The 26,199-nt window shown below is 41.6% G+C and overlaps 1 protein-coding gene across 1 annotated transcript in view; it reads right to left on the reverse strand.

The window, feature by feature from the left end:
• The window catches only part of gmds (GDP-mannose 4,6-dehydratase), a 220,826-nt gene that overhangs the window by 139,209 nt on the left and 55,418 nt on the right, over window positions 1–26,199 (reverse strand). The window contains exon 5 of the mRNA XM_049588801.1: window positions 1,168–1,360. Within this exon, the coding sequence (XP_049444758.1) occupies window positions 1,168–1,360 (193 nt within the window). The remainder of the gene's footprint in view (window positions 1–1,167; window positions 1,361–26,199) is intronic.

A 26,199-nucleotide genomic window follows, 5' to 3' on the forward strand; every position in this document is an offset into this window, starting at 1 on the left:
GAGGAAACAGGGTGCCAGATGCATATTAGTACCAGAGAGTTGAAGCGGTATGACTTCACACAAAAACTAACAGTCCTCTCAGATCCACAATCGACTCTTCTCTCTGACATGATGCTTTTATTCACCCCATCAGTAAATAAAACGTTGATGCAGCCATAAGCACAGTTAAATCTTATGACAATGTGAGCAGAGAGAAACACTGATATTTCTTCTCAAAGCTGCAGGAAGACCCTAACAGAGAGAAAGACTCTGTGTTGTAACTACACTACATGTCATATTTGAACACTGCAGTACCGCAGATCATATTTCAACGTCAGGAACGTGAACCGCAGACTCCTGCTGACTGACCAAAAGCAGGCTTGTACAAAAAGTTCTCCCCTCTCTTCCTCTCACCATCCTCCTCCTCCCTCCCTCTGCGACGAGGGGAATACCAGAGCAAGCAAAGGGAGGTGCCCACTGATTAAGCCGTAGGTCAGGATGTACACTGGAGGTGAAGGGAGGTCGCCACGGCAACCCCTGCCTCCCCCTATCCTAAGTCTAATTAATAGAGGAGCAGCCCTCCTCATGATGGTATGTGCCTCCCATGCAGCTTCAGATTGAGTGCTGACAGATGGGGAAAGTGTCAGTGAGGAGAGCATTTAGACAACAGAGAACATGAAACCCTATCGCTCACACACGTGTACAGCCTGCCTGCGTGTGTGTGTGTGTGTGAGTGTGTGTGTGTGTGTGTGTGCGTGTTGAAAGTGAGTGCTGAGTGCTGTGGATATAAAGGTGTCTTTGTTAAAGTGAGAGCCACTCCAGTCTTCACTCAGACGTTTTGGCCTCAGGGTGTGTGGAGAGCTCAAACGCTGCTTGAGCACTGAAGCCCCCCTCTATTCACTTACACACACCTACATATACACACACACACACACCTACACACACACACACATACACACACACACACACACACACACACAAAGATTCACAAGAAAAAAGTGCTGTGGAGGTATCAAGCAATCTGTGTTTGTATGCCCTTACATGGCCATGCGCAATGGTTTGACAAATGGTGCAATGTAGAAAATGTTAGGTAATCCTAGTGTGTGTGTGTGTGTGTGTGTGTGTGTGTGTGTGTGTGTGTGTGTGTTTCCACATGAAGCTACAGCACATTATGTATGTCTGTATTACCATAAGGTGAGCGAGGGTAGAAGGGCGTGGTTTCTTTCTGAGGGATCTCCTGAACTTTGCCGTACAGCTCACTGGTAGAGGCCTGGTAGAATTTTACGCTGTTGGTCAGACCGCATGTCTTTATGGCATCCAAGAGACGAAGCGTACCAACGCCGTCCACGTTAGCGGTGTACTCAGCTAACTCGAAGGAGATCTAAAGAAGAGAGAGAGGAGAAAAAACAGATGGAGAAATTATTTAGGGACGCTGATAGAAAAATTTCCTCTATGCAAATCTGTGAAGAATTCATACTATTTGATGTAGAACATAGAAAATAGTGACTTTGGACTTGTCTCTGTTTGTAGTTAAGTAACAACAATGAGGACTCGAGACTTGACTTTGACTGTTCAAAACTTAAAGTAAAAGAATTCAAGTCTCAAGTCTTGACCTGGTGAAATCCCAGAACAGGAAAAAATAAGTCCAGTCTGGCCCTGCATTTCTGCACAGTGTGTATAGTTACTTATTAGGCTTGTACACAGAATGTATGCATGGTCTTAGCTACGTTAAAAAAAAAAAAAAAAAAAATATTTATATAAATATATATATACATATATATATATATATATATACATACATACATATATACATACATACATACATACATATATATATATATATATATATATAGTGGTGGAAAAAAGTTTTCGGACACCCCATGCATTTGTGAAATATTGCATTAAGAATCACTCTTAGGTCTTCAAGTGCAATTTCTTTCAGTACAGTCACAGCCAAAATACTAAATAAATCCTAAAAAAGCCATTAAAAACTTAAAATTGATTGGTTCCATAAAAATACATAAGAAATTTTGAGTATTGGGTCATTTTGGTACCAGTAATGAAGGTCGTTCTTTTTATTAAAAGACACAATTTTTGTTGCCAAGCTTCGTGTCTACATAAAGCCAGCACATTTGAAAGTTCTTCAGACACAAAAATGGCTAAAACAAGGAACCTAACGATTCTCAGCCAGGAAGGGTACAGCTGCCGCCAGATAGCCAGGAAGTGCAGATGCAGTCCTTCAGCAATTGGATACACTCTGCAGAAATACAGACGAACCAACAGCTTGGAAGACAAACCAAGATCTGGGCGTCCAAGGGTTTCTTCAGCAAGAAATGACCGCATCCTGATCGGCATGTGCAGGCAAAACCGCCGAATGACATCACAGGAGCTTCAGCAGCAGTGGTCAAACCAAACTGGTGTCCAGTGTTCCACCCGTACTGTACGTGGCCGACTTTTAGATCATGGCTTAAGGTCCTACAAGGCTATCAAGAAGCCCCTGATCAATGAGAGACAGAGGTTAGCCCGGCGTCGTTGCGCCCAGGCACACAAGAACTGGACAGCCAGAAATTGGAAGAAGATTTTGTGGTCAGATGAGTCCAGTTTCCAGCTTTATCTTCCTCCTACTAATGTGAGGGTACGCAGAAGGCCAGGCGAAGCATTATCTCCAGCATGTACAGTACCTACTGTCAAGCATGGTGGAGGCAGTATCATGGTTTGGGGATGCATGAGTGCTGCTGGTGTTGGTCATCTCACTGTCTGTGATGGCACATTGAACTCTACCAAGTATTGTACCATTCTCGAAACCCACATGCTCCCTTCTGCGCGTGCACTGTTCCATCAAGGTAAAAACTGGATGTTTCAACAAGATAATGCCCCTTGCCACACATCCAAGGCCAGTAGAACTTGGCTGCAGGAGCACAGTATCCAGGTCTTAGAGTGGCCAGCTCAATCCCCGGACATGAGCCCCATTGAAAATCTGTGGTGGATTATCAAATGTCTGTTTCAAAGCATAAACCAAAGAATTGAGAAGAATTAAAAGCAGTAATTCAAGAAGAATGGGACAAGATTACCCCTCAACAGTGTGAAAGGCTCGTGGGGAACATGCCAGCCAGGATTAGAACTCTACTACGTGCCAATGGCAGGACTACTAAATATTAATTTGATGATGTGATGGTTTATTTATTTTTTGTTCAGTTTTGAACACATTCTCTGTTATTTGTTGACTTTGATCCCGACAATGTTGAGAACTGACATATTGAAACTGTCAAGAATTTAGTTTTGTTAGTTTTTCTTGTAAACAATAAACAAAAAAAATATAATTTGTATTTGTTTGTATCTGTCTAATGCAGCCACACCTTTTGAAACACAAAAAAGATTTTTCCACAAATATTTCATGATAATATTTGAGATTGTGTAAAATTTTAAGGGTGCCCGAAAACGTTTTTCCACCATTGTGTATATATATATATATATATATATATATATATAGATAGATAGATAGATAGATAGATAGATATAGATATATATATATATATATATATATATATACAGTACAGGCCAAAAGTTTGGACACACCTTCTCATTCAATGCGTTTTCTTTATTTTCATGACTATTTACATTGTAGATTCTCACTGAAGGCATCAAAACTATGAATGAACACATGTGGAGTTATGTACTTAACAAAAAAAGGTGAAATAACTGAAAACATGTTTTATATTCTAGTTTCTTCAAAATAGCCACCCTTTGCTCTGATTACTGCTTTGCACACTCTTGGCATTCTCTCCATGAGCTTCAAGAGGTAGTCACCTGAAATGGTTTTCCAACAGTCTTGAAGGAGTTTCCAGAGGTGTTTAGCACTTGTTGGCCCCTTTGCCTTCACTCTGCGGTCCAGCTCACCCCAAACCATCTCGATTGGGTTCAGGTCCGGTGACTGTGGAAGCCAGGTCATCTACTGCAGCACTCCATCACTCTCCTTCTTGGTCAAATAGCCCTTACACAGCCTGGAGGTGTGTTTGGGGTCATTGTCCTGTTGAAAAATAAATGATCGTCCAACTAAACGCAAACCGGATGGGATGGCATGTGGCTGCAGGATGCTGTGGTAGCCATGCTGGTTCAGTGTGCCTTCAATTTTGAAGAAATCCCCAACAGTGTCACCAGCAAAACACCCCCACACCATCACACCTCCTCCTCCATGCTTCACAGTGGGAACCAGGCATGTGGAATCCATCCGTTCACCTTTTCTGCATCTCACAAAGACACGGCGGTTGGAACCAAAGATCTCAAATTTGGACTCATCAGACCAAAGCACAGATTTCCACTGGTCTAATGTCCATTCCTTGTGTTTCTTGGTCCAAACAAATCTCTTCTGCTTGTTGCCTCTCCTTAGCAGTGGTTTCCTAGCAGCTATTTGACCATGAAGGCCTGATTCGCGCAGTCTCCTCTTAACAGTTGTTCTAGAGATGGGTCTGCTGCTAGAACTCTGTGTGGCATTCATCTGTCTCTGATCTGAGCTGCTGTTAACTTGCCATTTCTGAGGCTGGTGACTCGGATGAACTTATCCTCAGAAGCAGAGGTGACTCTTGGTCTTCCTTTCCTGGGTCGGTCCTCATGTGTGCCAGTTTCGTTGTAGCGCTTGATGGTTTTTGCAACTCCACTTGGGGACACATTTAAAGTTTCTGCAATTTTCCGGACTGACTGACCTTCATTTCTTAAAGTAATGATGGCCACTCGTTTTTCTTTAGTTAGCTGATTGGTTCTTGCCATAATATGAATTTTAACAGTTGTCCAATAGGGCTGTCGGCTGTGTATTAACCTGACTTCTGCACAACACAACTGATGGTCCCAACCCCATTGATAAAGCAAGAAATTCCACTAATTAACCCTGATAAGGCACACCTGTGAAGTGGAAACCATTTCAGGTGACTACCTCTTGAAGCTCATGGAGAGAATGCCAAGAGTGTGCAAAGCAGTAGTCAGAGCAAAGGGTGGCTATTTTGAAGAAACTAGAATATAAAACATGTTTTCAGTTATTTCACCTTTTTTTGTTAAGTACATAACTCCACATGTGTTCATTCATAGTTTTGATGCCTTCAGTGAGAATCTACAATGTAAATAGTCATGAAAATAAAGAAAACGCATTGAATGAGAAGGTGTGTCCAAACTTTTGGCCTGTACTGTATATATGTATCAAAACTTCAAAACTAAAATGTTGTATTATTTTAATGATTGGCCTAGTTTCACTGAAATCATACGCAACACATCACAAATGGCTGTTGTCTTAAGAGGTTTGATTCACTCAAAGTGTACTGAAATCCTTTAAATCTGGGTGCTGAATTTGCACTGAAAAGCTGCCACTTGTCAGGTCAGCCATATTCCAGGTGCAAGAGGTGCTAGTATTGTCGTATCAGCCAGTCAGGATCCAGGATTTAAACTGTTTTGCCTGTTAGATCTTAAGTTTTGAAATTCATTCAAGACATACTCTTTCATTTATCAACATATACATAATGAAGGTTATCGCTTAAGTATAACTGAACACAGAATGTTGCAAAGTGAGGAACTTAACAAATGGCACAAGGTCACTGCACATTTCACACAAATTCACCAAAATCTACCATCAAAGAAGGCAGGGAGGCAACAATGATGTGGAATGTAACTGGAGAATGTGTCGTTTCTGGAGTCCATCAGAGCTGATCAGAAAGCTCATTCCTCAAACTAAACACTCCAACTCCCAGAATGCCTGTTGCCACTGCTGAGGGCTGGGGGGGGGGGGGGGATTTTAATGAACACTTGGGGGGAAATTAAGTTTAAATTAGATATGGATGTGTGCATGCACGACTGTGTGAGTTTGTGACACTGTGCACTTGGACTGTGTGTGCTTGTGTGAGTGCCAGCTTGGCCTCAGGCTCCAAATCAGGCGTGACGGTTAAAAGCCGTGCTGGTTAGTGGTCACCACACCTGGAGCGAGCGGCATGAGCCACGTCTGTATGGAGGAAACGCTTTGGCCCTTTAGTGCTTCCACACCGGCGCTGTACGCATGGCCAGATAAAGACCCCTTATTTAAAGCTGAGACCGAAGAACACTGGGCCTCTATTCTACTCACACACGCTCACTCACACTCACACACACACACACACACAGAGTGAGCAGGTTTGATCAGGTTCAATTACACTCCACAGCTCGGTGTAATTACCTGTGACGCTCCACTCACGCTTTTACTTTGCATTCTGGCATTTTCATTTACATCATTTACAACAGAAAGTCAGGGGACACTTTATGCATAACAAATACTTTGTGTTACATTATGATTCCACAGCAAACACAAGGGGTGCACACAGCAGTAGCAATATCTATATAATCAACACCAATCTAAAATCACAACAACCAAAAGCCTAAAAATGGACCAGCTGAAGAAATCGACAAAGACACACTATCATTTACTGAGAAGATGCTGTATGATGTCCATCAAGATGTCAGAGGGAAGTCTAATTGTTGACCTAACAGTTTAAAGCTGTGCTTGCCAGCACGAGTACCCATGCTGCTCAGTGCTTTTATTTTTAATGCAACTGGTCTATTCTTTTTTTTCTCTACACACACCTCTGCAAACTTTCCAGCCTCTACCTCAACTGGTAGAGTGTGCATCCCGTAAAGGTTGAGTCCTTTGCAGCGGCCCAAATTCAATTCTGACCCCCAGCCTTTTGCTGCATGTAATCCCCTTCTCTCTCCCACTTTGTCAATAAAGGCAAAAATGCCCGAAAAGTAATCTTAAAATGAAAGAAAAAAAAAAACCAAACACCCCCCTTCACCCTGCCTAGGTGACGTGTTGTGTCCATGCTCCATGTCTGCCAAAAGCCCAAAAATCTAAGGTATTTCGTTTTGTTGTTTTTTGGGGTTTTTTTGTTTTTTGTTTTTTGTTTTGGTTTGGAACTAAGAACAAAAGCATTTTTAAAACCGTACCCAGGAAATGTCTGGTTACACAGTAAATAAATGAGTAAAGCTAAAAGTTTCAGTCACTCTACTGATTTGCTGGTTCCAGCACTTGTTAAACCACTGCAGAAGGAGCATGCGCAACATAATGACATGCAAAGAGCTTAAGACAAACCTTAAATGGTGAAAAACAATGTAGAAAATGTGATATAAATACTGCATTTATTTGTTTAATATATTGACGAATGGGACATTACTGTTTCCTCATTGCTCCACACAGAGCTGAGGTGTAATCTGACATTATTTTCAGTCTCTTCAGCATTTTCCACTTGGTCACACACTTAAATGTATGACTAGGGCTACTACACTATACAATATTATTCACATCACTGAGTACTGTACAAGTCAAATAAAGAAAGTTGGCACCAAATATCAGGTAACATTTGTAATCTTCTTTACTTGTTTTTTTGATCAGACAGCTCACAATTTAAACAAATATGTTGTCATTTTTTTGATTATATTAAAATAAAATGTTTGGATTTGGGTTTAGACACTATTTGACAGGCTTAGCTCCTCTTGTTAAATAAAAAATAAGGGTTTCATCAAATTAAAAAAGGGGTATATATTTCCTGGCACTGGCTCCTGATGAACACACACTCACAGATCTCCTGTCCAGCAGAAGACATAATGTAATCTCAGCTCTCTCAGGTTCAACTTCAGCTCTTCCTCCTCCCCTCCTCCACCTCTTCCTTCCTCACACATTTCTGCTCCTGCCTTGTCACTGCTCACTCTCCCTGGACCTCATAAACCTTATTTTATGCTACTACAGCACCTACCTCACCGACACCCCTCTCTGTCCTGCTGTCTGTGTGGGAGTCCCTCCATTCCTCTTGTTTTTCCAACACCAAGAGGTCTATGACACACACACACAGACTCTGGGTATCAAAACCAGCTGAGAGGGGCAGGGTCCAGGACGCCTTGACAACTTAAATCAAACAAATTGCCTTAATGCCTCCATTCTCTGTCATTATGTAAGGCAGGGTCTCAGCGCTGACGGTTTAAAGGCCAGACGTTTGTATTCACTGCTGTGTGTGTGTGTGTGTGTGTGTGTGGGGACTGCTGGGCCCCTCGGTCGACCTGGCAGATATTGTTCTGTTCTGGGAAGTCAGCCAGGCTCTGTCAGCATTGGGGGTCTGCGCCGGCCGGGGAAAAAAAAAAAAAAAAAAAAAAAAGCAATCCGTTTAAAAGGTTCTAAATGTACAGGATATACGTGTCGCATTTAGTGGTTTCATTTCTTTCCTGCTCACACAAGGCCTGTTGAAATGCAAGCTTGAAACTGGGGAATGTGACTCTATGCGTGCATATTTGTGTGTGTATGCTCACATACAGCAGAGTGTTGGTGTGTGTCTTGACAGATGTATAAATATGAGCTACATTTATTCAGCCGTGGCCTCCCTCTGCATACCTGCATGGTCTTCCATACAGGATAATATGAAGGCATTAAATTGCATATACACAGTGGTGGAAGAATGTGGAGTTCTATTGTGCATTCAGAAAAAAGAACGAGTCAATCACTCAGGGACAGAGAAAAAAAGAGTGAGGTTACTTATTTTTATGATTGATTATAGAATAAATAACATTTTTGGTGAGATCCTCAGAGTATTATAATTATCTTATATTATTAAAGCATTAGCTTGTTTATTCTTTATTTAATGTCATGAGAAGAAATACATGCATTTGGCAGTAGATCAAAAAAATTATCATATTTTTGCTATACCAACTGTGATTTACTAGCCGTTTCTTATTTTTTGTTTTATTAGTATTTACGTAACATGTATATATTTACGTTTAAATGTATGTTTACTAATTTTTTGTTTTTGTTTTTTGTCTTTTTAGAAATTACAAAATGTTACAGTGTTCTGGATGAAAAGAAAAGCTCTGTAAATATGGGCCTGCAAAGGTATTAATACACTTTAATGCTTTTAAAGAACTTTCCAAGACAGGTTTTAACCAAATGTAAGGCAGACTTTTGGGCAAATCATCTTTTTCTTGTTCAAGCACTGTAGGTAAGTATATATACAGACCCATGCAGAGGTAGGTTTTACATAGAAATATGGATATTAGAGTGGGTTACTTTAATCTTCATTTTGCTCACGTGTAAGTGCAAGTATAAAATAACAATATAACAAGACAATATTAGGTAAAAAGACAGTATAAGGTTCGGATTTAACTTTGAAAGGTTCTTTACAAATAAAATTACCATTAAAGACTTGTAACATCAGCAATGTGGACTTTTACACAGAAAATCTTGATTCATTTTGACAAAAATATTTTAAAAGATAGATAAATATGATTAGATAAAATGCTTGCTGCAATAAATAAATTCAAATTTGAGACAATTTAATGACTTTTAAGGCCCAAAATTTATATAATTGAATGTGAGATATTTATAAGACTTCTCAAGGACTTGTGGACACTGAGGTTCTCTCCTTTATTTGTTTTATATATGCACTTCAATGTTCATGATTAAACGAAAACTGTACATTCACATCCAAGAAATGCATATTTTTGAGCTCCCTTTCCAATTGTGATGAAAATTTTGGTGCATGGGATTATAAAATCGTGGTCAAAGTATGTAATGTGTAATTTTTACTTAATTACCAAATTTCATCCAGACTCTTCATTTTTTATTAGTTTCCTAATGTCCAAAGTAAACAAAAGAAAATGTATTGTATTTTTTTATGAGCCCAACACAACCCCAACCTGTTCCCTGATCCACTGCTGTTTGTTCACTGGAGTTAAACTGTGATGCGGCAGATTAATAACCTCTGTGGTAAACCGTCATAACACCTCAGATTCCAGAGAAGTTACAGGAGAAAGACCGCCCCTCTTTGAGCGTCACTTTCTCGTTATCCTGGACTATGCTGTCAAACACTGAAACTCCGGCACATTCCTGCCAACCACAAACACACAAATAAAGAAATCACTAAGACACCCTGGAGGTGGAGATGACTGAGAGAGGGAAAAGGAGAGGTAGGTATGGAGGAGAAAAAAAAACAGAGACAGACAGTAAAAGGAGAAAGTGTGTGTGTGTGTGTGTGTGTGTGTGTGTGTGTGTGCGCACGCACGCACGCGCATGAGCATGGGTGGGGGTTTGTTGGGAGAAACCACAGTCAATTACACCTTTACTCATCACATTACAGGCCAACTGAAATTAGAGCAGTCGTGTGTTAACAGGGTAAAGACAAACAGGCTGAGTTCCCTCCAAGGGAGAGAGGTTTAGACCCGACCTGGCAACCCACACAACGCCAGACAGATCAATTACTCTGCTTTCATCAGCTCAACTACAGTGTCACTCATCTGCATTATGAAGCCAAGATATAGACCCCACTTTTCCTTGCAAACATAAAAACTTAGTGCAGCACGGCTCCACTCAGTGTAGGGACAATGAAATTTTTCTTAGCATCAGTGATTGAAAGGTGCAAATACTGATTGGGAAAAGTAGTTTGTGTAAAAAATGTTTTACTACTAATTCACAGCAGCCTACAAAGGCTGCAGCTGGGCTAAAGATGTAAAACACAACTGCCAGAATAAATTGGCATTATACATTTTTGTGAACTACGACAAAGTCAGCTTAAACAATTTCCCCCCGAGGATTAATAAAGTATTCTGAATCTGAATCTGAATATTCTGTCACTTCTAAATCGTTGAGACGATATGTATGAAATGTACAAATGTAACATATTTGTGGTATGCAGAAATAAACAATGCCAACATCTGATTCTGGTGACTAGGCTTGGACGTAACACAAAATAGAAGCCTGGGGAATTTGTTCTTTGATAGGACATTAAAGTATCTAAGATTAGCTTCTAATAATTCACTGATAATTTTGATTTACTGGAAAGTGCAGTTCTTACAGATGGTACCTGCTGTCTCAGTCTGGCTATTACTGTATAAATCCCCAAGTTTAGATGAATGTTGGTCATCTGATTCCTCCCTTACTGATATATGAGGCTGTTTAGCACTTCAAGAGAGATCATCTTCAAGGTTGAAAGATACTAACATTGGCTACGGTTACATGATAGCTTCTCGTTCAGAATAAACTGAATGAAATCATTCGGAATTAAAGTTTTTACAAGTAGTTTACATAAGAAATATTCATTCCGAATGAGGGTTTACATGGGAGATCAGTTTAATCACCTTTATTCGGGTCTGCCCAAGGTTTGGGGCAGAGAAAGTTTCTGACTGGATAGGGGGCAGGGCGGGTGTTATGTGTTTACGTTTACCAGAAGAAAACACTGTAGTCCTCGCTCCGGATAACAAGATGCTTGACAAGGCCGTTCTTAGTGCCTTTCTCAGGCTTGTTTTGTTTATATTCTTGAAGCAGCAGTACGAAAACAACCTTGTTCTGCTAATGCTTCGTCTGTTGAGGAGGGGAAGGGAGGTAGAAGGTCGAAGAAGGGAGGAAGAAGGTCGAAGAAGGGAGATAGAAGACCATGCTTAGGCGAATGGAAATCGGTGAGTGCAATGAGTCCGATTGCTCTATCTCACCCCATTGCTATGCATGCTATATACGTCATCGCGCCAGAAGGGCAAGGAAACGAGCATGCGCAGACAGACCGGAATGAACTTAAAGAGGAATGAGTGTATACAAGTACACAAAATTCTTTCATTTGGAATGACAAACGAAAAACCATCCTCTATAATTGGATTTAATTTTCAATCGGAATGACCATTTACATCACTACTTTTAATCGGAATGGCTTTTCATTCCGAATGAAAGTGGAATTAAACTGTCCATGTAAACGTACTGAGTGACTGTTGGTATGAGACAGAACGTGAACTATGATCTCCAGTCTCAAACATACACGTTTTGTACTGCCAACCACCCAATCCAACCTCCTTTCAGAAAGAAAGTTATTTTTCATATGATGGCAAGAAGACGACTGTCAGGAAAATCTAAATGTTTGAAGAGATGATGGATGCTGCCATTTTTCTTATACTAACGGTGCAGTTATTTTCATGCCAACTTTTTGTTTATGGTCATTATTTTCACACTGAGGTTGGAGAAAGTGTGAACAGGCAACTTCTGCAACTATTAGACGCACACGTTTTCATGTACAGACTGAGGTTTACCGATCACAATGCAAACTCATAATTCTGTCCTCGCCTTTCATTATCTTCAACACATTCACCACTCTTCACCTAGTAGTAGTATTGGATTAACCAATTGCAAAATAGTTGCTAGTTGCTGGTTCTTTTTCTTTGCAGTCAGTTACTGAATTGATTTAACAACTTATTGTTGCAGCATTAATGAAAACAAAATAAAAGGGTTGGGTACCGTTCACATTTGAACCTACCGTAAGCCAGCAGTGGTTCGGGTACTTGGAATTCGGTAACGGTACCCAACGGTGCCTTACGGTACTTTACTTTGTCTGTAACAGTAAAATTTCATTTTTGTAGAAGCTGCAGGGGTCGAAACCCAGTATTCTCACCTAGATGCACTCTCAGGTACCAACATTTGACACAGATGGATTTAACGTGAATCTGTACTCAATGGTACCTACGTTATCTGGTTGGTACCCTTAACAGTACCAACCCTACAAAATAATGTCACTGTTGGTAAAAATATAAGATGCTTCACAATGTGCACTATTTAAACTATTAATACTGAGTATAACAGAAATACATTCAAGGAAATGTCTACAAAAATATAGATTATTACATCAACCACACGATGGCTAAATGTCAACACAAAACATTACATTTCTCTGTGATTTGTATTTCAAAGCTCAGTAAAGACTGGTTGTAGCGCAACATGATTCAAAATTACCCAACAATTTTCCATGTTGTCACTCGCTACCTGCTGTAGCCTAAGCTACTGTTGCTGTATGGGGCCCACACTAACAGCCCACTCTCCAAACAGAGCCATATCTCCATCCTCATGTGTTGTGATGAAACTTAAGGGGGAATCTCTACACCGCCAGTTCTGTCTTGCTGGAACTGTGTCACTCAAGCTCTTCTCTGCATAAACACACACACCTGCTAGAAAAACAAAGCACTATTTTTTCCTCGCACTGTGCCAATTTGCCTTTCCCTGAGATGCAGACACAATACAATTCAAAGAGGAGCAAGAGGGTAAGAGTTGCACACAGTGAATGGTGAGTGACAGGGAGAGCGAGACAGAGGCGGGGATGTATGACATTGCATCATCTGCCTGGAACGTGTGTTGGCTCTTTGAGTGTTTCATGCTGGGAACCAAGTGTTCTTAAAATGGATCACAATAAAACTATCACTCCCTGGCCTATGGAAACACCAGGTAAAACTACAGGTATGACTCTCTCACACTGCAGCAACCAATTCCAAACATTACAAGCATGTCAAAGATTCTCAAATAACACAGTGCATAAAATACACACACACGTACACACTCAAGTCTCACACTCAAGAATTTCCTTGTAGCCAAAGTCCTTTGTGTTCAACAAATGACATTTGAAGGCAGAAGATTAAAGACAAACACAGTGACAAGCGGAAACAATACAAGCCTCTAAAGAGCGTCAATTATAGAGTGCACCTAAAGAAAATCCAAACAGTGAGTCTATTAATAGAGCCTGTATTTAACATGGGCTCCCAGAATAGCAAAACAGGTTTACATGGATTACACCAGCTGTTTTATAGTTGGCTTAACAATGGATATTAGTTTACAGAAAAAGTGTATAACAAAAAAGATGCATGTCTTTGAATACAAAGGGCTGTAAGGTTTACATTTTGACTTGCAATTTCCCTTTGAAGACATATGCCTTGATTTGGATTTTTTGAAAAAATATTTGCTCAAATTATACTCTCCACAGCTGCAAGGCCACAAGGTTTTTATTACCAGAGGATAAAAAGCAGAACTTTGTACAAGTCCACTGTCTGTACCCTTGCCCAATTTGAAGTCTATCAAAACACCATCACCAAGAACATCGGTATTGAATGATCTTGCAAAACCACAGATTATGAAAGATCATGAAAAATAGACTATGGCCCAGGCAGGGTTAGGTTAAGGCAACTTAAATGCTTGGTCAGTTTGGGAAAGCATGTGGTTGTGATCAATAAAAAGATTGGGGGCGTTGGTGGCCTAGCGGATAGAGCAGGCGCCACATGTACAAGGCTGTTGTTGCAGCGGTTCGGGTTCGAGTCCAGCCTGTGGCCCTTTGCTGCATGTCATCCCCTCTCTCTTTCTCCCCTTTTCACACTTGGCTGTCCTGTCCGTTGGTGCGTGTCTCCACCGCTGGAACCACCCCCGAAGAACAGAGTTCCGGAACTTTTACAGGGGCTAAACAAGTCCCTGCCTTGGAGTAGGTTTTTCACGGACCGTTTATTAAGTTACTGAGTTATTACAGACACCGCTAATGGTTAACGGCGTCCCTACGCCCCTACGTCACCCCGGTCAAAATGGTCACGCAACGATTATGTCACATCCAGAGCCCGGTAACTTCACAGGAACCTTCCTCCTACTCCGCTCTCTCAGTGGAGACACGGCGGATGAGAGGGCAGAGTGAGAGGACGTTCCTGTAGTACTTCCTGCCCCCCAAATACTACCAGGAACTTCTTCAGTGGAAACGGGCCTAATGTTTCCAAAACAACGCCACTGAGTCGCGACGGCATCACCAGCAGTAATTGCCAAATGAACACTCCCACTAGCTAGCTTTCACCTGGCCCGAGTGGTGCACAGTGCAGTAAAAAGTAAAAGAAGAGTAGCAACATTAACCCACAGACCAGAGTCCTGCACTGGGTCGGGTACCCGTTGGGTACCCGCAAAAACAGCTGATTTGCGGGTGGTTTTTAAAAAAACATTTTTTCCCGGGTTCGGATCTGGGTGGAAAAAATAACATGCGGGTCGGACTACAGGTTTTAGATAAACACATCAGTCATTAGTTTGGTAAACTACAGATAACAATCTTGGTCATTATTTACTCTCTGAGGATCGCCTCTGCTATTTCACAACTGTCCTTGGTTCAGCTGTTTACACGCGTTTCACCATCTAATAATACAACTTGTGATTGGATGACAGAATCAACATGGCTGCCACCGTCTAACAAGCGCCGCTTCCAAAACAGTAAATAATTATTTAGGCATTTGAGAAATAAGTGGATAAAACATACAACTATCACTATAATGTTTCTGAAGTGTTTCCCTGATGGATTACTTCTCTCCTCGATGGATTCTAAAAAAAACGTGACGGCTCGTAACTGCTGAACGTCATTCTGGACAGAAAGTAAGTCTATTATTACACATGTAAAGTTCCTTTACATAGATTAAAAGTTTAAAAGCATTGAACGTAACAAACGAGTACTTTTACACTCATATGGGAGAAGAACACAGAGGGTTGATGATGGAGCAGAAGTCAGGTTTTTATTGTGAGAGCTGCTTCATTCAGGTCGTTGTTTACTTACTGGCACCTTAACTGTGGCGATATGCTGTTCAATATTCAGCCAATATGACCCAAAATGATTACTTTAATTCCGGGTTACAGGTCGGGCTGCGGGTCGTGTTTCAATGGGTCGGACCGGGTTGCGGTACTAATTGGCCTGATGCATGGGTTTGCGGTTCGGGTGCAGGTTTGTACGTCGCCGGGTCGGGTCGGGGCAGATCTTGCTACAGACCAACATACATGATCGGCCAAAAATATAATAAGTGGTAGGGCTGCGCGGTATACCGGTTCATACCAAAACCCGGTATTTATTTTCGTTATAATATGAAAAACCGCAATACCGGTGAATAGCACAAACAACGTCCGGACCATGCACGGTGGGAAAGTGTTTCAGCTGGGACCCATGTCACCGCTGCACACCACAGGCTTGCAAAAGCCAGTGAGAGTGAAAAATCGGGTAAAAATTCTGACATGTTTGTTGTGGCAAGTCAAAACACTCACTCAGAGAGTGAAAGTCTGGCTCTGAAATCTCACGTCTCACGAGATTTGAGTTGGTACAGGAAGTTACTGCTGGAGTGACCTTACAAACAGGAGGAGTTACTCTGTTTGGAGTAGTCATGGCTGAATTTTTACCCGATTTTGACCAACTGGATCTGGATGAGCTATTTGAATTTGATGACTGCCTGTATTTTTTTGAACACAGAGTACATGGACATACACAGACGCAGAGCTCATTGAAATTGAAGAGCAGATGAGTAGAGAGAGGGAGCAGCAACAAGCAGAGGAACACGTCCGAATCCAGCTAAAGGTAAACACAGACATTCATTTCTCCTTTCCCTTATGTTGTCAGACAATTACACTAACAATCCGAGCCTATCTGTGTGGAAAAAAATGCACTTTTGGTGGATGCATTTTTGACGTTGTTTGACACTGTCTGAGAGCCCTATTATTTAATATAGTGCACGCTCACAGGCTGCAGGCAGGTCAGCCCTAGTGCCGTACTGGAGAAATGTCAAATATTGAACATCCTATCACTCATTTAGACAATAGTAGATCGGAAAATAGGGCCCAGGTTGAAAAAAACATTAGTTCCCCTTTAAAGTAGCTAAGAAGTAGCTAAAAATGAGAACTTGTTATATTCAGTGTTTTCCTTATGATAAAGAATCTTTCTCAGAACTTGAACAGAGAAAGAATTGTTGTAGTGGCAAGATGTGTTCAGAATTCATTCTGAGAAACAACTGATGTAGTCCCACTAAAGTTTAACTTCACTATGGGATGAAAACTATTACTGAAATGGCTTTGTGTTTCTTAGCAACCACCGTTTATACAGAAAATGAAACGCACCAGCATGCTTTCAAAATATTTTTTCTCCCTCATTTACTCAGGTGTTTCTTTTATTGTGGTTATTCACTGTTAACAGATTTAAAGTGCAAATACAGTGACAGAATGTGAGGCTGAATACCAAAATGTCGATATACATACGGAGAGCTTATAAGATAGGATTAAAAAAAATAAACTTACGTACCTTAAACTTGAAGGCAAATTAACATTAATTTTTCAAATCAGGGATGCATGTCATGCCATGTACATGGCATGACATGCATCCACCCACCCACTAATCCCCGTCACTGATGTTCACTCATTATTGCGATCATATCTCCATCCCTGTGTTTTTGTGTCTAATTACAGGCGTCTTCCACTCAGTTAGTGTGGAGGCCGCTGCAGCTATGGCAATGAACAAATACAAGTCAAACAGATCAGGTGGATCTGAAAGAGACAGATTGAAATGTGGGAGTGTGAGTAGCGCACGTGTGGAGAACTACGTGCTGCGGCAGCGTATGTCAGGGCAGGTAGACTGAGAGTTGGAGATTGGCTGTCAAACTCAGGATTTATGCAGCCGAGTCTGGAAAGTCCCTGTCTGCCTCCCGGCACTCTACTCTACCCCTTTCACTCCTTCTCTCTTTTTCTCTGCCTCGTTTTCTCTTGATGGCATTAATGTGAACAGGTGGTGGCCAGTCTCTCCACTGTTGCTGCCCTGCTCCATCTCTCAGGGCAACGACATGAAGGAAATTTCAGGGGTGCCGGAGCCAATGCAATCAATTCGTGGTCCAAAACTCCATCATTTTATTTTGATAGTTTTCCCGGTACCACTGCCAGACACACAACCGTACCAATGAATCATGTTACAATGAGCTTCGATGCAAGTAACATAACTTTATTAAAAGTAATACTCTATAAAAAAAATAGTTTTCAAGGCAGAAATGTGTAACAAAAGTTCCACAGAATCCTCTCAAACCTCTAAACGGTTCGACCATATTTGGTTGTTTGACCAAATATGTATAATATATATGCTATATTGCTCAAATAAGCTCCAGTATTTTAAGAGTCAGAGAAGTAGGAATCTGATCAGTAATGAGTATAAAGAGTGTTTATTAGGAGAGTTAAGGTGCAGTCAGTAAAGCCCATTTCTTTAGTATTGGATAAGAGCGCTTGGAATGGGAACTCCCTGGATAAGTCAATCAAGAAAAGAAGAACCCCTCCATTCCTGCCTTCCCTCAATCGCATGATCTACCCTACAGATATTTACCACCAATCAATCACTCCAACCTCACCAATATAAACATGTGTAAACATGGCAACAGGTCTTAGAGCAGCAGATTGTGGTCACACCTCGGGGGCTCTGTGGAGCAATCACACGTGTGCACAAACTGACATACATGATTACACAGGTAGAAACAGCTTTGTCATCAGTGACACTCTTTTTAGGGATTTCACTAGTGGATTTTGGGGATGTAAGGCCATATCCACACTACAACCAGCTACAGCTACATCAGTTGTCAGTCAACTAATCGAGTGTAAAATAGTGATGTTATCATGAGTCACTGAAAGGTTATACTATGCGGGATTTCTTCTGAAAAAAAAAGTGTTGGGGTTTCCCATACATTCATGTATTTGTAGTGGCACACCACAATATCAGCATTTGCTGCCCCATATTGATTTTCTTATGGCCGAGGTGAACGTTGCACCTCAACACTGACAGCCAAACATAACCATTGACTCTTGACATATTATCTCACCTTTACATTATTTTTTTTTTTTTACCCCATACATGGTCAAACTTGTTTCTTTTCTGGGTTTTATTTGTGACAAATCTCTAAGATCTTACACCTCATCAAGAGAGAGACCTGAAGAGGTTGTCAGCAACCTTCCTGACAGCATACAGCAGAACACCACAACATCACAACAGCATCCTTAATAAGTGATAACATCTCTTTTTCTCCCTCTCCCCGGTGGTTTTCCCACACTTTTTATCAGCTGCCCAGGGCCAGATGATTTCAAAGTGAGCACTCAGAGGAAAGGTGAGAAGGACCTCCCACATCTAAGACCCCCTGCCAGGACCAAACTGATCCCCTTTAGACTGCCCCCCCCCCCAATCTTCTCTCACTCACCTTACCCCGCTGCCCCCCCAACTCCAGCTGTTGCCCTTGCTCCATTTGGCTGTAATCAGCACCTAGCATCATCTGTGATTAGAGAAGGTGGGGGTAGTGTGAGGTAAAACTTGACAAATTGGCCCATTTCTCTCCACCCAGTCCCCTTCTTCCCCATCTCTCTCAATCCTCTCTTCCCCTCTCGGATGCCCAAAGACCCCACTTAAATCTGGCAGCACCCCTGTCGACCCCTCCACCCACTCAATCCATGCTGCACCACTCACTTGATGAATGCTGTCCTTGTGAGCAGAGGAAGCCATCAACACACCAACCACCTTTACACACACACACACACACACACACACACACACACTTCCCCTGCCCTGGCGTTGCTTGCATGATCCTTAAATAGAAGTGAAGTTTGGGGACCACCGCCCCTGCAGGTGCTACCTCTCTTTGGTTACACACACACATAAACACACACACATATATATGGACTTGCATAGACCACCACAAGAACACACTCCCATAAATACACACACAGACCACAGTCAGCCACAATAACACATACCAACACACACACAGGCTGCCCTGGTAGCTGTCACAGAGCCATGTGACCAAAACAGATCCCAGATTATGATCCAACATTATGCCTGATTTACACAACCTCCCCTCTCTCTCGGCACTGCTGCCCCACCTCAAACCCCAGGCAGTCTATCCCGGGCCCACCCAGGACCCCCCGGACAGGAGCAGCACAACAGCTGCATGTGTGTATACGTGAGTGTGTGTGTCGTAGAGAAAGGAGAACAAGCAGGACCCAGGTTATGGCCAGGCAGTTACATGGTGCCTGTTCAGTTATAAATACCTTCTCGCCTGTCTTGCAGAATTACTGAAAGTGTCTCTTTAGAAATGTTTATGTTGACTGTTTGCAAGCCTCTAAGGTTATTTAAAAAACAAAACAAAAAAAACAAGACTGATCTGAAAGTACCATGGCGTGACAGAGCAAGAGGCCAGAGACAGGCTTGAAACAATACCTCTTTTAAAACAGAGATTTTGCAACATTGCTGTGAAAAAGATCCGCCATTATGCCAGCTTTGCTTTTTTGCACTGAGCCAAACAATGCTTGCATATTGTTGCATTGACTCAAACAATGCCAGCATAATGCTGCTCTAGTGTATGATTTAGGACAGCCTGCCAGCATTCCATAAGCAGAAGAGACGTGGCGTGTAACACAACAGCATCAACGTCTAGTGTGTAGTTTTACACAGATGTCATTTGGCTACATTACTACCTTTGCTGCCAGCTTAACGCTGGAAGAACAATGCCCTCCATTCAATGTCCATGCCTTTTATGAAGACTGGCAAGGCAGAATAACAGAGCAACATTCCCACCTTCAACAGGCTCTATAGAAGAGGCTAATAAGTGTGTTCACAAAAGCCGCCTACCTACTTTGTTTATACAGAATGCTCCTTTTTCGGGGCAATGGGGGTGTGAGCAAGTAACAAAACGTGTAGCTCAGCGTGTGATGTAAACAGTGACTTGGGAGGGAAGCCGCGGCTGGTCAGGCCTTCAGCGATTCTCAGGGAAGTCGGCCCATCCTTTACTGTTCCCATCATTTGACAGTTAATGGCCTCTTCGTTTGCGAGGGAAAGGAGGGCACGCAATTCCCTGTCTCCTCAGTTGCTCATCTTTACAGTGTCTGTCAGGTTTGCGTTGCCTTCTTGGTACTAGCTGCTCGCTAATTCCTGCGATCAGCTGTTTCCTATTTATCCACCGCAGGTGGGTCGCACATTTGGTGTCATTAGCAGCTCCTCCCACAAGTCATCAACAGCCCCTCCCATGGCAGAAGGGCGCCTCATTCTGTCTAAACCAAAAAGGTTCCACCAATATCACTACCCTGTGAGGCGGAAAATTGGGCACCTCGGATCAACTCGCCAATCTGGTTCTGTGTGTCTAAATGTTCACAGCTTGCTGGCAAAACAGCTCAACATTCGCAGACAATCTGGCAGTGTAAAAGGGGCTTAAGACACCAGAGGGATGTGCTAGCCCCTTTACTGGAGCGATGCAATGAAGCACCACTACAAAATACCATCTATCACCATCCAAGTAGTGATTTAATATTGTTAAAAACTGTCAGCTCTAAGTTTGAAAGAGGGACTGAATAAGTAACAGATTTTAGAAAAGAGGTAGCACTGAAAGATTTTCACTGACCTCTATGCTGCTTTCTAATGTTTACTAATCTGTTTTCTGACCTGTCCACTATGTCAAATGTGACAAACCAGGGGGAAAAAAAATACTCTATGGCCATACAGCCATAGTTTGTACATGGCTTTGATGTACTGGTAATGGGAGAGGAGACTAATTCCTATTTTTAGCAGGTTGTCTTGCATTCAAAAAACGTGCACATGCACACTGTGCGTTTAGTCTCTTTTACAATTCAAGAATAAGCCTGGTGATACTGTTTTTTCTGAAACACAATGGTTTTGGTCTGTTCATTTGTTGATAATGACAACAATATTTAATATGATCTACCTTATGCTTTCAAATAAGTAAAAATCTGATGACTAGCCTGAAGCAGTCAAATGAAAGGTGGAATTCTGTCCCCTATCTTGTTCAATGAGCATATGGATGACCTTTGAAACAACTGAATCTGTGTAACACAGGCTGCCTTGTTGGAAACTCTGTTGGCAATCAGCGCATGTATGCTGTAAATTCTTAGTCTATTTAGTGCTGGACCAGCACAGCAAAGATTATGACATTAAATTTAATGCCAAATAGAGTAATGTCATGATAGTGAGAAGAAGAAAGGAAAGGAAATTTGTCTTCCTGTGTTTCACTTGTGAGATATTTATCTCATGACGTGGAAATAAAACACCTTGGTCATTTTCTAATTGATAAGTTGAATGATGAACAGAATGATTTATGAACAATATTGTAAACTGTATGTTCAGGCCAGTATGTTCCATTTTTTGTATGTTTCCTGTCAATGTAAAGTGTTCATTATTTAGCACTTTCTGCACATCTACAGTACAGGCCAAAAGTTTGGACACACCTTCTCATTCAATGCGTTTTCTTTATTTTCATGACTATTTACATTGTAGATTCTCACTGAAGGCATCAAAACTATGAATGAACACATGTGGAGTTATGTACTTAACAAAAAAAGGTGAAATAACTGAAAACATGTTTTATATTCTAGTTTCTTCAAAATAGCCACCCTTTGCTCTGATTACTGCTTTGCACACTCTTGGCATTCTCTCCATGAGCTTCAAGAGGTAGTCACCTGAAATGGTTTCCACTTCACAGGTGTGCCTTATCAGGGTTAATTAGTGGAATTTCTTGCTTTATCAATGGGGTTGGGACCATCAGTTGTGTTGTGCAGAAGTCAGGTTAATACACAGCTGACAGCCCTATTGGACAACTGTTAAAATTCATATTATGGCAAGAACCAATCAGCTAACTAAAGAAAAACGAGTGGCCATCATTACTTTAAGAAATGAAGGTCAGTCAGTCCGGAAAATTGCAAAAACTTTAAATGTGTCCCCAAGTGGAGTCGCAAAAACCATCAAGCGCTACAACGAAACTGGCACACATGAGGACCGACCCAGGAAAGGAAGACCAAGAGTCACCTCTGCTTCTGAGGATAAGTTCATCCGAGTCACCAGCCTCAGAAATGGCAAGTTAACAGCAGCTCAGATCAGAGACCAGATGAATGCCACACAGAGTTCTAGCAGCAGACCCATCTCTAGAACAACTGTTAAGAGGAGACTGCGCGAATCAGGCCTTCATGGTCAAATAGCTGCTAGGAAACCACTGCTAAGGACAACAAGCAGAAGAGATTTGTTTGGGCCAAGAAACACAAGGAATGGACATTAGACCAGTGGAAATCTGTGCTTTGGTCTGATGAGTCCAAATTTGAGATCTTTGGTTCCAAACCGCGTGTCTTTGTGAGACGCAGAAAAGGTGAACGGATGGATTCCACATGCCTGGTTCCCACTGTGAAGCATGGAGGAGGAGGTGTGATGGTGTGGGGGTGTTTTGCTGGTGACACTGTTGGGGATTTATTCAAAATTGAAGGCACACTGAACCAGCATGGCTACCACAGCATCCTGCAGCGACATGCCATCCCATCCGGTTTGCGTTTAGTTGGACGATCATTTATTTTTCAACAGGACAATGACCCCAAACACACCTCCAGGCTGTGTAAGGGCTATTTGACCAAGAAGGAGAGTGATGGAGTGCTGCGGCAGATGACCTGGCCTCCACAGTCACTGGACCTGAACCCAATCGAGATGGTTTGGGGTGAGCTGGACCGCAGAGTGAAGGCAAAGGGGCCAACAAGTGCTAAACACCTCTGGGAACTCCTTCAAGACTGTTGGAAAACCATTTCAGGTGACTACCTCTTGAAGCTCATGGAGAGAATGCCAAGAGTGTGCAAAGCAGTAATCAGAGCAAAGGGTGGCTATTTTGAAGAAACTAGAATATAAAACATGTTTTCAGTTATTTCACCTTTTTTTGTTAAGTACATAACTCCACATGTGTTCATTCATAGTTTTGATGCCTTCAGTGAGAATCTACAATGTAAATAGTCATGAAAATAAAGAAAACGCATTGAATGAGAAGGTGTGTCCAAACTTTTGGCCTGTACTGTATGTACACAGCTCACCTTTGGTGTAGCTACAGGAAAAGCAGTATGCAGAAGGTCACAGTGGCTTACAATAATGCACAATAATGCACTGGGGTTAGTGGCACAGTGCCAGTCAACTTTTTGTGTCCTCTGGTGTTCCTACATTTGAGGCATATCTAAGACATGTTCTGAACAATTTTATGTGTCACTTGGATGAGTCAGAGAACAGCACCATAGAGGCTTTAACCAGCTCTTGCATGAGCTGCTTTCAGTACTCACTGAGGCCCCGAAAACACTGGCAAGAAAACCAACATATTTAAGTTTTTTTTTAGATTGACTAATAAATTGTGGTGTTTTTTATCGTGTATGTCTTATCTTTTCTTTTACTGTGAAAATGCACTTGTGAGTCTGAGATAAAGTTTAAATTGAATTGATTTAATTGAAAGGTAGCATTATTATATAACATTAAAATAAAGTGTGGTAGATTCTTGTAGTCTAAGTAAGTCTATTTCCATTCCTGAACAGTAAAATTGGCAGTACAAGGAAGAAGTGTGGCTCATTACTACAGAGTTTGTAGTAAACTTAGGTTTGATTCAGAAATATGGTCACGGTGGGAAAGACATATGTAAATGCTAGATAAAGTAACAAGCAACTGCAATTATTAGAGAACATTTCTTTTCCAGTGACGTTTTCATATGTAAATATCGTGCGTGATGAACATAGTGTGGTGATGATACAGAAACCTGCAGAGCCACCCTGCGCTGGCACACTGCTAAAACAAAGACAAGCAAAGAAAGACGAGGGCTGGGCAAATGAAACTGGCAAACCACCTTTCCCCTCAGTTGGATAGGTGCATGTTTGTGACCACGTGTGTGTGTTGCTCTCTTTTATTACTATGGTGATGGGTTCTCTGACTGCATGAGGAGGCCGAGTCATAAAAGATGGTGTGATGTAGGAGTGGCCAACCTTTCCCATCCTTTCCCAACCCCATCACACCAACAGCTTTCATCTGGAACGGATTAGAGACATTAGCACTTTCTTATCTCTACGCCTTCCTCTGCGTCTTTCACCATCTCCCCCCTTTTCCTGTCTCTGGCCTCCCACACATCACCCGCCCCTTTTATTTCTCCATCTCTGTACCTGTGCATTCTTAAAATACTCTAAAACGTGCCAAGGAAAAGAAAGAAATCAAGCTTTGCTAAATAAAAGTAAGAGTAGACAACAAACTACCCTCTACACTGTTGTTAGAGTCTGTTGTTAAACTATTATACCTCTATTAAGAAAAATCTGGCTCACATTCAAGAACATAAATCAGCGCACAGGCTCATATTTTCATGTGAGCGCCAGCCAAGTCCACTCTGCTCTGTTTGAACACACAAAGAATGCAGCTTAGTTAAGGGAAGAGAAATTGATCAATCACAACTCTGACACCGGGTGTGCACGTAGACACACAGATATTATGCATTATAATGTGACCTTACTACAACATCTAAACGTGGTTGTGTTTGTGTGTGTTGTTGGTGGAATGTGGAAGAGGCTTACAGATATTACAGGAGCGTTTGCACAGAGACTAAAATTAACCTCGTACTTATGAACAAACACACATACACACAGCGGTAATCCACATTAATACCAGTCATCAATCTTGAGGTGATGGCACGTTAGGCCGTCCTTATTGGGAAGAGATATGACAGCGTGCTCAGTGGGAGTACGTGTTGCAGAGCCTGGGCTGTGATGGGAATTTAATCTCTGTCATCTATCTCTATTAAAATGGCTCCAGATAGCCGATGGGTTTGACACGGGTCTGACAAGGCTACGCTGTTGCCGATTCCGAACATCATAATACATATACAATATTCTGAAGCAATAAACATGAGTAAGACTGTCAACTGAACAGAAAAATGTGTGCATAACATGATAACCACCCTGCTTGATAACAACTGCTGAATATTTACTGTACATAAGCCAAGAGCAATCACATAAATCTTCTGGTCCAGTTTGTTTTGGTTTCACACTACATTTACTGTATGGTTCAGTCTCCGTGCTCAGAGGTTGATACTTTTCTCAGGATTCAGTAAAGACAAAAATAGAGCTAAGAAAGAGAGTGAATATGAGACTTTGATTCATTAGGTAGACAAAAACTGAGAATGCTAATGTTGCCCCATGTCTACAGGATTTGTTTATAGGTATCTACTTGCTAACAGGTTAGCCATATCAACTTTCATATCAACCGCAGGGGACGGTGCTAGCACCGTTCCTCTTCACCCTCTACACTGCAGACTTTTCATACGACACCCCCACCTGTCATCTGCAGAAGTTCTCTGACGACTCTGGCATAGTCGGCCTCATCACAGATGGGAACGACAGGGAGTACAGAGAACTAAACCAGGACTTTGTTGACTGGTGCCTGAGGAACCACCTTCAGATCAACGCGGGGAAAACCAAAGAGCTGGTGGTGGAAGTCCTTGACATAGCCAACTAGTAAACAAGCCAGATAAACAAGAGAGTGAAAGAAAACAGTCGGTCTGACCGTAGGGGTAGCCACTTCAAACTAATTATGATAAAAAATAAAAACAGAAGAAGAAAAGAAGATAGACTTATTACAATTTCTCAGTTTTCTTCTTTTTATATCAAGGGTTCCCACACATTTTCATAATCAAATTGTCAAAGCTTTTTCATAAGTTATCCTATTTCACTCCATTTCCATGACATCATTTAAGCAGTTTAAAAAAGGTAGGCCTTAATAGCAATACAGTCATTCATAATTTAACAGGCACTTCCCAGGCATTTGCAGAAAAGCAAAATGCTAGCACCTTATACACTGA

Source organism: Epinephelus fuscoguttatus, linkage group LG10 (genome assembly GCF_011397635.1).
Source record: "Epinephelus fuscoguttatus linkage group LG10, E.fuscoguttatus.final_Chr_v1".
NCBI classification, from domain to species: Eukaryota; Metazoa; Chordata; class Actinopteri; order Perciformes; family Serranidae; genus Epinephelus; species Epinephelus fuscoguttatus.